Source organism: Malania oleifera, chromosome 2, assembly GCF_029873635.1.
Source record: "Malania oleifera isolate guangnan ecotype guangnan chromosome 2, ASM2987363v1, whole genome shotgun sequence".
NCBI classification, from domain to species: domain Eukaryota; kingdom Viridiplantae; phylum Streptophyta; class Magnoliopsida; order Santalales; family Ximeniaceae; genus Malania; species Malania oleifera.
Genome location: NC_080418.1, coordinates 17,864,097 through 17,877,128, shown reverse-complemented (window position 1 = coordinate 17,877,128; position 13,032 = coordinate 17,864,097). Strand labels below are relative to the sequence as shown.

General features: G+C 34.6%; 1 protein-coding gene across 11 annotated transcripts in view; it reads right to left on the bottom strand.

Moving 5' to 3' along the window:
• The window catches only part of LOC131149348 (DNA repair protein RAD51 homolog 4), a 49,662-nt gene that overhangs the window by 17,765 nt on the left and 18,865 nt on the right, over nucleotides 1-13,032 (bottom strand). For 5 of the 11 annotated variants that reach the window (XM_058099731.1, XM_058099734.1, XM_058099733.1 and 2 more), the window contains one exon: nucleotides 12,754-12,931. The exons of 1 other annotated variant lie outside the window; for it this stretch is intronic. In XM_058099731.1, coding sequence (XP_057955714.1) covers nucleotides 12,893-12,931 — 39 coding nt within the window. In that variant the 3' untranslated portion in view covers nucleotides 12,754-12,892. Of the gene's footprint in view, nucleotides 1-12,753 lie in introns of those variants that run through there. 5 more of the 11 variants (XM_058099728.1, XM_058099725.1, XM_058099726.1 and 2 more) reach the window with 1 other exon arrangement.

Below are 13,032 nucleotides of genomic sequence, written 5' to 3'. Positions count from 1 at the left end.
TGTTTTCTGTTTAAACGATGTTTTTTTCTAACTATATGCTATGTATGGTTTGTTTTTACCCAAACGAGTGTGACATATGTTATGAAATGGAATACGTGGAACTGATTAATACGTATATGAACTATGGGAACTCAAGTTCCAAATTGTTATATGAAAATGTGGAAAACAGGTGTCCATTAGATACCAGCTCTATATGTGAAAGGGTTAAACCGAGAGTGCATGTGCCGGTTTATACCACAGTTTGAATGAAAGAAATAATGTATGAAAGAATGCATAAATGAGATTGTGAAAAATACTGGAATTGCACGGGTTAATGTGTTTTATTGTAAATCGTATATATAATATTGGGATCGCAGCTTGTTACTATGAGAGGCTTAAAAAGCTCAACGTTATTATTAAAACCTTAAAAGCTTAATGTTATTATGTAAGCGCGACATCATTGCTAGAATATGAGATACAGTGCAACCACACCTATGTTCTCAGCATTGGTACCTATGTAGTCGTCTTGGTACAAAGGGCCATTGGTTGATCACAGATCAGGGTGGTGATGGCCAAGATGGACTCGAGTAAATTACGATGCCTAACAATGCCTGCACAAACAGGGCTTGATCAGTGCTTTATTATCGCACAACCTGCGCCACGGGGTAGTGTTAGCATAGTTATTATTGTTTCAAAGCTAGGCGGTGTTCTAAATATACATATGCATGATTTAAAAATAAAAATGGGCAAAGTCATAGGTTTGAATACCGGGCAGAGGGATTGTACAGTATATAGGCCTGTATCCTACCCTAACCTCGAGAACTCTCGCTTGTTATGATGCTAAATTAGCTATTGCAGGATTCATATCTATATATCTCCTATATTATAGTATTGAGAATATGTTATATGCGTGACTGCTTGCAACTGGCTTAAACACATGTTGTCATACACTGATGTAATATCTTTTACCTTACTGAGAAGTGTCTCACGCCAACTTATAACCTTTGTTTCAGGTCCTTCAGGAAACCAGTCCTAGGCTTTTAAAGGGACGTCGAAGCTTAGTACTGTTTTTTTTTAGCTTACGTAAGTGCTTTGTATGAGTACTGGGTTTTTAGCCAGAATGGCTTTTTGGGACTATAATACAGTTATATTTTAAGTACGACCATATGTATGTAAGAAGTCAGTTAGAAACTCTGGTAAATCTATTAGATGAAGTATGACTGTTTATGTTTTCCACAATGTATGAAAGCACAGATCTGTATGATACACCCGTATGTCCCTATTTAGGGCGGGTAGGTTATGTATGTTATCAGATATGTGCAGACTATGTATAAATAGTAGCACTTTGGGCCCACCTATTGGGTCGGGGCGTTACACATCTGATGAGCCTTGTTCAAGGAGAAAATGAAACATTAAAGAAATTCATCTATCGTTTCGTCAACGCAACCCTAGAGATTCAAAACTTAGATCACGGAGTGGCAGCAGCATCACTAACAATGGCTCTCCAGCCAGGGAATTTGCTAAATTCACTAGGAAAGAAACCTCGAGTCAATATGGGAGAGCTGATGGCACGTGCTCAGAAATACATCAACCTGGAAGAGGTGATGGTCACAAGGAGCTGAATCAACCTGAAAATGAAGGGCCCAAAAGACACAAAAAAGATGGCTAGAGCAGTGAAAAGATAGGAGAATAGCAGACCGCCCAATAGCTCAAGGGAGTTACGACCTACACCTAAGTTCTAGTCCTACACCCCTTTAAACAAATACTAAGACAAAAAAAAAAAATATTAATGAATTCACATTTTCATGTTTAGTTATGAAGAAAAGTGGGGGGGGGTAAAAAAAAAGTATACTAAATTTAAAATAAAATGAGTTTCCTTATTATTTACCTATATTTTTTCCATTTCTACGTAAAATCCTTAATCGAAACAGATCCTAAATATGTCGAGGCCAGAAAAGATGGCAAAATGATTAATCTCTATACATGTAATTCAAATTTTTTGTCTATAATGAGAATATCAAGTCCCTAAAATCAAATATTTCCAGAGTTTCCTCCTATTTTTGAAACATGACTGGTATTAACGTATTGGAAAGATATAAATGTCACAAAAATTAAATACAAGGCCTAACAAAGAAATGTCAGTATGTTAGTACGCAAACAGTTATAGCTCTGAGCGTTGAGATCGTAACGTCACCGCGCTTTCAATTTCTGGTTGTCGCATTGTGGGACTTCAGAATCAACCCACTACCCACCCACAAATACTGATTACCCTGCGTTGGGCCCTACTCAGCAGCAGCTGGGCAGGAACAGGGGAATGGAGCTGTGACCAAATCCAGACACACCCTTTCGCCTTTTAAACTATTAGGTTTACACTTTAGAGAGTTTCGAGGTCTGGCATTGGATTATTCTGTGCTACCCAACAAAGCTAGACATTAGTGGGCAGTTGAGAAATTCAATTTAGGGCATTAAATCATCCGATAGCGAGGAGTTGGCAGGCCCAATTCATTCACCAGGCATGCCCACTTATGTGCAATGGAGTAGGACACGTAGGTATCAAAAAGTAGTTGTCTCATCCCAAATTTCGATCCACACAAACTAAATCTAAGGCCCAAGCCTCTCAAAACACAGCATAATACTCTCAAATTTGAATCTTAGATTGGAATTTATGTCAATTTGTATAAAATATACGGCAAATTATTAGGTTTAGGCATCCCTTCTATATTAGAAACTCATTCAATCCTTTAAATCTTTTTTTTTTTTTTTGGACTTTTTATTAGACTTTTTTAGAGACATTTTTACACCTTATTTGGGTAAAGAAAATTGAGGTTGGGAGTGTAGAATTCCATTTTAAAAAAAAAAAAGAGAAAGTGTGCAGCAGAAAAAGGGAGAAGTAGAAGACAAAATCTGGGTTTTCGCTATAGTGTGCAGTTTTGATCAACCGACGATTGAAGAGACAATCGTGGTCCAATCAAACTGTTATTTTTTCAATAGATAACAGACTCATAGACACTGATTTTAAACGGTCAGATTGGACATCCAAGCACTATAGCGTCAAATATCAGCTTTTGAATAATAGTAACCACGTTGAGAAAATTTAGGTTTTTGTAATAGTGTGTAGTTTTGATCAACCAACTAATGGAGCATCATTCGTGATCTGATCGAACTAATTTTTTGTCAGTAGATAGAAGACTCATAGACGCTGATTTTGAACGATCGAAGTAATCGTCTAAGCACTGTAGCATCAGATATTAAATTTGAGCAGTAACCACATTTTTTTGTGAAATTCTCAACTCTCTCTCTTTGATTTTTAAGATCTCTTTTTGTTAGCCAAAAAATAGAGTTATGTACTCATTGTGATAGCTGAAAATTGAGATTTTGTACCCACACTTTCATCATAGTGAAAATTTTGAGTGAGCTCTTAAATTTCGTGGTTTTTACCCTTTGATTTGAAGGGGTTTTTCACGTAAAACTAAGTGTCTCGTGTGATTAATATTTTTGATTATTTTTTGGCTGATTTTGTGCTGCTGAAAGTTTTTTTTTTTTTTTTTTTTGCGCTATTGTTATATCATAAGAACTAATTTTGTTAATTGGGGGAGAAAAAACTTCCAATTGTGTAATTATAGATGTTAGCACAAGTAGAATGATTCTTTTAAATGACACAAATTATCAATAGCGGCAAAATAAAATGAAAGACCTATTTGTGAAGGCTTTGCATCTTTTTATTTTTGTTACTCAAAAGCATTAATCTAAAACTGATTGTTGACTTTTTAAATTCGATCCATGTCTTGATGCTGACAAAATACATGTATGTTATGTATGTATTCAGTGCTTTAACAGGTTATAATTCAACACACACATAAGAAGACTGAAGATGGAAGTCAGAAAGAACTCAAAGAATACATCATCTAGCATATTTCATAGAATCAAAAGAGTAAAGAAATGAAAATAAATTTATTTTAATTGTAATTACATTTAATTTTTATTATTTGATCTGTAATAATTCATGCATCTGCATGATATGGATTGAATGTTCAAATGGTCATAGATTGATCTTAGGAGACCTAACCTTTCACACCAATTTTTTTTCTTAAATGTCAACTTATATAAAGGTTTTCAAAATTATTTTAGGTCAAAAATAGGGTCAAAATTGAGTTTCATAAGGACCTCAGTCGACCGGTTACTTACAGTTCAAATCACCTCTGTAATAACCCAGGAAATTAATTAAAGCCTCGTTGACGAACACAGGGGATTCATCGACGAGAGTATATGAGGATCTCGTCGACCAGAAAATACCGAGAGGGGGGTTTTGGCAGTCTGAAAATCGTCGACGAGGGGTTCAGGTTCGTCGACGAAGTTCTTCAAGGACTCGTCAACAAGATGACGTGTCTCGTCGACGAATTCGGGGCTATAAGTACTCTTAAAATCGGATTTTCACGAGAAACTTGTGCAGGAAATTACTCTCTCTCTCTCTCTCTCTCTCTCTCTCTCTCTCTCTCTCTCTAAAACGCCCCTCTCCTTCTTTCTTCGATTCCAGCCTCGTTTCTTACTGGATCGACGATCTGAGGTCACCACGACGCTCTTGGAAAAGTTCTCTGCAAATCTGTCGGAGTAGATCGTTGGTGGAAGTGGTTTGAACTCCATCTTAATTTCAGGGTAAGGTATTTTATTCAGTTTTTGCCTTTCCCATAGTTATATAAAATGTTATACATGAAAAAATAATGATATTTTATTTTAAGAGATATTGTTTTTAGAGTGTTGAGTGGGGAACCCTACGAGTGTAGGGTCAGTCACGGTAGGGGGCCTTTGCAAAAATCAAGTAAGGGAAATATGTTATGTTAGGAATTTTAATAATGTTATTAGAGATTTATATATATTTATATCAGTTTATTTTCCAGTTTTACAGAATGTGAGTTTTAATGTTTGTGTGGCCTGAGTAGATATGTACTTGATATAAAAATTATATAGTTTTTTCCCAACATATCATGTTATGCAGTATATACAGATATACACAGATATTTATTAGACAAGTATTACAGATTTTATTCAAATCAGTATATTACAGTATTTACAGAATGTCATTTTTCCTAATATCATTACACTTAGATTATACAGACAGATTGTACAGACAGATTATACAGACAGTTATACAGTTATAGCATCTAGATGCTACAATTATATTATTCAAATATACAGTATATTTAGCACAGAATTATAGTGTTATGGTTATTTTGAAAACATGATGAAAATAGTAAGGTAATTATAGTAGTATATATATATATATAGTATCAGATCCCTGAGAAAATATTACAGACAGATACAGTTATCATAGCACGGTACCGTTACTATTTACATAATAGAGTGCAACCACATATCTCAGATAGTGTGTGGGTACCGTCAACAGTGCCCAGAGGTGATGCAGCTCCTCAGTTTCTGGGTTGAGGGGGCCCGACTTGACGAGGTAACAATCCAGTTCTATGCCTAGGAGAGGATACAGTTTGACCAAACTGAGGAAGGGTAAAGTACAGTGACTTACCTGATAGATCAACCAGAGTTAAGTCTCGCTTACGGGCCACACAACTCTGTCATGAAGGGTCAAATCATGATATACAGATTTCCAGGGAAAAAAGTACAATTATGTATATATATACAGTTTTACAGCATTGATAAGTATAGTATGATATTAGTAGTATGAAAAGTAAAAAATTCAAATGATACAATTATGTTTTACACCACGATAATTATAAGATATACTTTTTACTGATTTACCAGCTTATACAATTTCAAACGTTACTATAATAGTTATGCAACTTGGTCGCCACATACTAGTAATAGCATATTTCCACTTACAGAATTTCGACTCATCCCATTACTTTAATATTTTTCAAGTGATCCAACTAGGCAAGCATATCAGGCTCACAAATAGAGTGACCCATTGATTACCCTGTTTATAGGGTAAGTGTGTACAGAGGGTTGTGTTTTGGGATGATGGTACTGTTGTGAGATGTGAAAGTGTAACTGTGATTTGGGAAATACTAGATTCTGAATTGTATGTATATATGGTTTATGATTTTCTTTTATGTTGTCCGCTGCTTAGGCATGTCCATTACGCACAAGAATATCTCAATGCCGTCTGGGGCCTGAGATGCTCTAGCAGAAGTATCAAGGTAAATTATTTTATTTTAAAAAAAATGGTATAATTTTTGGGTTGTTACAACCTCAGTCGACCGACCACACTTAAAGTCATAAGTCAAATAGTTAACCATGCCTCGGCCGACCGACCATAAAATGAACATAGGTTCCATTGTCGACTGACCCATGAAATTTAACTTTTCCACCTTCCACGCCCTACCGTCCTTTTAATTCAAATTTTTCTCGACCGACCGGCCCTCATTGCTCGGCGGATCGGCCTTGAGCCTAGGTCGACCGAACCTACGAAGGGTTTGAAAACACCTTCGACTGGTCAACCCACATCTTGCTCGACGAATCAAACCCTTTAGAAATTCAAATATCTCTGTGAGAGGACAGTCGACCGACACCTTGGTTCGATTGACCGAACCTCTTGGGTTTCGGTAATTATCAGAGGTAAAATGTAATTAATTTTTCATTAAACAAATTTAAAAATACCAAACGTGTCCCTAACAGTCATAATTTTCTGAAAATCTATAAATACCCCTTCATAAGCTTTAATTAGCAACTTTGATTAGAAAATATTTCTCTCAAAATTTTTTTACTTAATCAAAGTTCCCCCACATACACTTTTATTCCAAAAATCATTTTGAGGTTAAAATTTTATACTCTACAACTCTCTTTCATTCATACTTTGAAAATTTATTTTACAAGAGAGTATTTTGTTTGGTCATCTTGTTTATCAAAAGCACTTACACCCTCTCAAACTTTTAGTTTGAAAATTATTTTTGAGAGTTGGTTTAGAGTTCTTCCCATATTATTTTTTTGATAAATACTTTGTGGGAAAACTCTTCATAGCCTTTGAATCTTTGCACTTCTAGTGCAAGATTCAAATGCTCATATAGCATTCATTGCTCAAATATTTTTGAGCTTAAATCCTATCTTCTCCAAATATTTTTTATTGCAAAATTTTTGTTGGAGAACATATTTATCACATTCGGATCTTTGAAATGCTTAATCACTTACTCCATCTTTTAATCAAAGATCATACATTCCTTTTTGTGGAAAAATTTCTTTGAAAGTAAACACCCTAGGTTCTCCTATTTTTATTGAAAAAATATTTTTGGGAGAAATATTTACTTAAGGGTCAATCTTTGATACATTCATCATACACATTATATTCAAAGATTTCAAAATTATTATTGCGAAAAATGCACCCTTACTCTATAGTGATCCAAAAAAATAAATAAATAAATAAATAAATAAATAAATAAAATTAAATTAAATTAAATTATTAATTAGTTAAATAATTATTATTATTAATAAAATAATATAATATTATATATTAATATAATCTTATTATTGTTAAAGTAATATATATAAGGATATATTGAATCTTCCTTAGGAAGATTCAATTGAATCTTTCGAATTGAAAAATTTTTCCAGAAAAGAAGCTCTCTCGCCATTCTCTCTCCTCCGCCTGTCTCCCTCTCTCTTTAATTTCTTCTCCGATTCTCGGTCAATTGGAGAACGGAAAATACCACTGGGTTCCATTCTCGGCCACCAACATTTTAACCGGGGTGGATTCGTGATTATGACGTCGTAGGTTCTCTTAGGATAAGGTAAACTCACTCTCTATTTTCAATTTCTCCTCAATATTCAGCCAAATTAACAATTGGATACCATCATAGGGTCCTAGTTTCGATCATCGTTAAGTTAATCAAAGCAGATTTTAGATTTGAACTTCCTAAGCACTTCTCCTAAGAAAAAGTAAGGGGAATAAATTATGTCATGAATTTTTATAATTTAACCGATTAAATTTTAATACGCGATTACAGGAAATTATATGTATGTTTTTCTAGATATTCGGATATATGGATTTTGGATTATGGATTATTATTATTATTATTATTATTATTATTATTATTATTATTATTATTATTATTATGAGTTGATTAAATTGGCGTTTGTGAACTTAGGGATTTTATAATAACTGTTATTTCAAAGATTGACCAATTAAATTGAGAATTTGGATACCGAAATACTATATATGATTTTTTCTAAATTATTTAGACTTATGGAAACGATGATTTTTTGTTGTTATATTATGGTTTAATACTTAAATCGTGTAGCATGAGAATAACATTTTATAATTGAACTGATTGTAATTACTGTGGGTTATGAACATATATGTGCATGTGAGGTTTATTTGTAAAAGCTCTATGTGATGTGAAAGTCCTTGTGTGGGCCATATGTTGACCTTATTGGTCATATCCCGTTTTGATTATGACAAATACTCTGATATTTAATGGTTAATGAGTTTGTATGCAGGACCAATCGGAAATATCATATGGTACACGCACATAGACTTAAAGAAGACAAAGACCCTAAAGATTGTTTTGTGTTGTAATTTATATTTATCATTTTGGGTCTATAATATTTAAGTAGGAATGGTCTGTAATAATTGGCGCATATCATGCATGTAGAACTACAAAGCTCAAAGACCATAGAACGACTCTAGGTCCCTACACATCTCCTGAAAATCAAATGACCATAGAAAGACGAAAGGAACTCGACTGACACCAGATTTTTTCGGTGCCTTCAAAAGGACTTAAAAATGACCCTAAAACACTCACTCATGCACATATATGAATGATCATTTGAAATGGGTGATTGAATGCTTAAAACATGACCGAAATGCACTAAATGTGCACATTCGGTCGACCGTACCCCTAAGTATAAAATGCTCCCAATCGACCGAATTAGGACCGGGTCAACTAGTTGACCATAACTCAATCGACCGAACTCACGTAGTTCATTTGACCCCGGGCAACCGAATTTCCCAGGATTCAACTTTATTTACCTCCTGATCGACCGACTATATTTTGTATATTACCAACCTGGTCGACCGAGTTCTCACGTGTGGGAACTCAACTATGTGATCGACCGACTAGCTCAGTTCAAAATGATCTCGGTCGACCGAACCTCGCAAAATGGGAAAATTACCCTTGGACATACAAGTCCGGTCAACCGAACTCACAGTTTATTTCACGCCCGGTCGACCAAACCTCAAGAACTTCGGTCAATCGACTCGTCTCGGTCGACCGGTGCTCTCGAGTTAGGCATGATTTTTTTACCGTGGTTAACTTTTTTAAATAGGGTTAATCATTCTTAAACATTTTAAAACAATCATAATAATACCCTTCATGTCTCTAACGGTCATAATTCTCCTCATGTCTATATATATGTGATCATTTGCAAAAATTAAGAAAAGATTAGGGAGTTAGATTAAGAAAATTCTCTCTAAATTTTTGAATGCCCTTTTCTTCATACACATCTCATATACTCATTCTTTTATCATTCCCTTGTCAAATCTTTCTAAGTGAGTACATCTTGAGTGATCCTACAAAGCTATAACTCTCATTACATTTGTTGATATTTGATTTTCATATTGAAAGTTAAGTAAAGATTTTCCCATAAATTTAACTTGATAAATCTTATGCTGGGAAAACTCTTTAACTTGAGAATCTTTGCATTGTCATTGCAAGATTCCTTGAGTAATTATTTTTGTGTGCAAAATATTTTTCAAAGCTTGTTTTCAAACAACTTTTGTGCTTGATACAATTTGAGAAAATATTTTTGAGTTCGTTTGAATAATATTGCTAGCATCTTTGAAAACTAAGCTGATATTGAGATTTCATATACTTTACTTTCAAAGATTAGCTTGCTTGAACACTCTTGTGTTTGATTAGATAAAGTCATTATATTGAGTGTAGATTGCACATATACACCACTGAGCTTATAGTTCTGACATGCTTGGTGTAGATTGATTATTACTTGCGCTTATTGGGTATACATCTGCTTTACATGAAAGCATAATTACTATACCATTTCATTGTGAACAAATATGTTGTATTCCAAGCACGGGTCTGAAGAGGGAGACTAGCCCTGCGAAATAGTCCCAGATTGACTAAGATCCGGTTAGGAAAGCTAAGTGCACCATCCTAGTAAGGTGTAGGTTGAGGTCAGCACCGCTAATTGACCTGATTGTAAAGGTTGAGGTCAGCCCTGTGCTAATTGACCTGATTGTATTAGGTGCCGCTCCACCCGTTAAGTGAGCTATTAGTGGAATCCTTGAGCTTGCGAGCTAGAGGCGGGGACGTAGGCATAGTTGGCCGAACCCCGATAACATTTCGTGCGTGTTCTTTATATTTCCGTAAATTTATTTTCCGCACTATTATTTTTCAGCACATGTATGTTGTATGCTTAATTCATTATAGGTAATACATGTGTTGATTGGGTTATAATTAAATAGAAAAACCCTAGGTTTGTGTAAAGCTGTTGTTGATCTAATTTAACCTAGGAAATAATTTTTAAATATCCAATTCACTCCCCTCTTGGGAATACACCAAGGCTAACACCACGTACTAAGAACGATGGGGAGGGATGCTCAGTGCGTAGTTGTGTGATGTGAAAGTCCCTATGTGGGCCACGTACTGAAAAGTACGCAGTAAAAGTCCTTGTGTGGGCCACGTACTGAGAACGATGAGGAGGGATGCTCAGTACGCAGCGAGGAGGCTGGAAAGTAAAGGTGTGATGTAGAGATGTGCATTTTAATTATGGATGTGCGTGCATGAATGTGAATTGAATGTATGGTAATTGTGATGTGATGTGGTAGACATATATGCATATTATATGGTATGGTTGATATTGAATGTGTGTGTGTTCGAGTTGGCAAATAAAAGTTAATTATAGCAAAGTATTAAATGAAATTTTATACTGTGGCATTATGTATAATTGAAGCGAGGTAAACTCTCCACCCAAGAGCTTGCTAAGTAAGGCAAGTGCCCTGAAAAGTATCAGTTGTAGCTACACCCAAACTAAATGGGCGAAGTTACATAAGGTATCAGAGCAAAGGAGCATTACATGTATAGGCGTGTAAACTCCCCATTTCTCGGGAAACTCTCGCTATAAATAGTAGTGTGTGTGAATTAAATGCATCGTAATTGTGGTTATGTTGTAGTGTGATCTGTGATGGTGGATGTACTATGGTAATATGTGTGATATATGTGTATGCGGATTTTTGTGTTATGGATGATGATGTATATGTGAGTACTGTCTACAAGTTTTTATTCAGTTATTGGTGAATAATTAAATTATTATATTTTTTATACACTAAAACTCATGTTACCAGACCCTAATAATAATTTATTTCATCCTTACTGAGAAGTGTCTCATCCCATCACTATCACATCACTTTTCAGATGTCATGAAAAGTATAGCTGTAATCAGAATGCGCAATGGAAACGTGGGTGGAATAGAAGGTCCTTGGTTAGAATTGTTAATATTTTATTTATGTTTTAATGACCTCTGAACCGTATTGTATATTGAGATTTTTATTGTGATAAAGGTTAATTTTTAGTGTTCTGGTAATGTTATGGAGATCTTCCGTTGTTTTATTATATGGTATCAGAGATTTATTTTAAATAACATTCTGGACCCCAGTTTCGGGTTCGGGACGTTACATACTCTACTGAGCATATCTCATATCATACTAGAGTGCATTATGTACTTCAATGTTGTACATCTCTGCTTGTATTTAAAAGCATTTCTTATGTACAAAAATATTGTTATTGTACCAATTGGGTTTAGTCCGTAAATTGAACTGGAAAGTCTCTGCCCCGTAAAGGAGACTAGTTAGGTTCAGTCTGACAATTGAGTTGGGATGGCAAGCACCTCCACATAGTTAGGAGGAGGAGATTTGTTGGGTTTGGGTATCCCTCCCATGTGGAGAAACCCATTCAACCCTTTTAACTCATTTTCTTTGGGCTCTTTATTAGGTTTTTTTAGAAGCTTTTTTACACCTCTTTTAAGCAAAGAAAATTAGGGTTGGGAGTGTAAAATTCCATCAAAAAAATGAGAGAAAGTGTGCAGCAGAAAGAGGGAGAAGCATAAGAGAAAATCTGAATTTTTACTATAATGAGCAATTTCAATCAACTGATAATTAGATGGTCATCCGTGGTTCAATCGAGCTATTTCTTTGTCAATAGATAGAGGACTTTTGAACAATCACTATGTTGAGAAAATCTGAATTTTTGCAATAGTATACAATTTTGATCAACCGATGATTGGAAGGTCATATGTGGTCCGATCAAGCTAATTTTTTGTCAGTACAGAGGACTCTTAGATGCTAATTTTGAATGGTCGGATTGATTGTACAAGCATTGTAACATCAAATATTGGATTTGAACAATAACTACGTTTTTTTGTGGATTTCTCAACTTTTTCTCTTTGATTTTGAAGATCTTTTTTTGTTAGCTAAAAATAGATTTATATACTCATTATGATAGCTGAAAATTGAAATCTTATACTTACACTTTTATCATAGTGAATTTTTTGAGTGGACTCTAAATATTGTGATTTTTACCCTTTGATTTGAAATTGTTTTCCACAAAATTCTATCTCGTGTAATTGATATTTGCGTTTATTTTTTAGCTGATTTTGTATTGCTGAAAATATATATTTTTGTGCTAGTCATATTATAAGAACTGATTTGTTAATTGAGAGAGAAAGAACTTCCAGTTATGCTGCCGTATTTTTTTGGTCTCCTTTCTTCCTAACACAAATTGGATTTGAACTTCTTTCAAATTTACACAAATTCAAATATATTTCATATAGCTTAAACCCTACAAGCCGTCATCCTTCCTATACATTATTTTTATCATTTAACGCTTTTACAGCTCTCAGTTCAATGCCAAAAAACAACATATTCAACTAAACATTGTTATCAATCAAGCATCGTTAATCTCGCTGCTTTACCAGATGCCTGAGGAAATGAAAATAACACAAATAAGTAACAAGATAAAAAGATAAGTACTGATTACCATAGGATGAAGCTACAGGAGATACACCAGCCTCACAGTATAT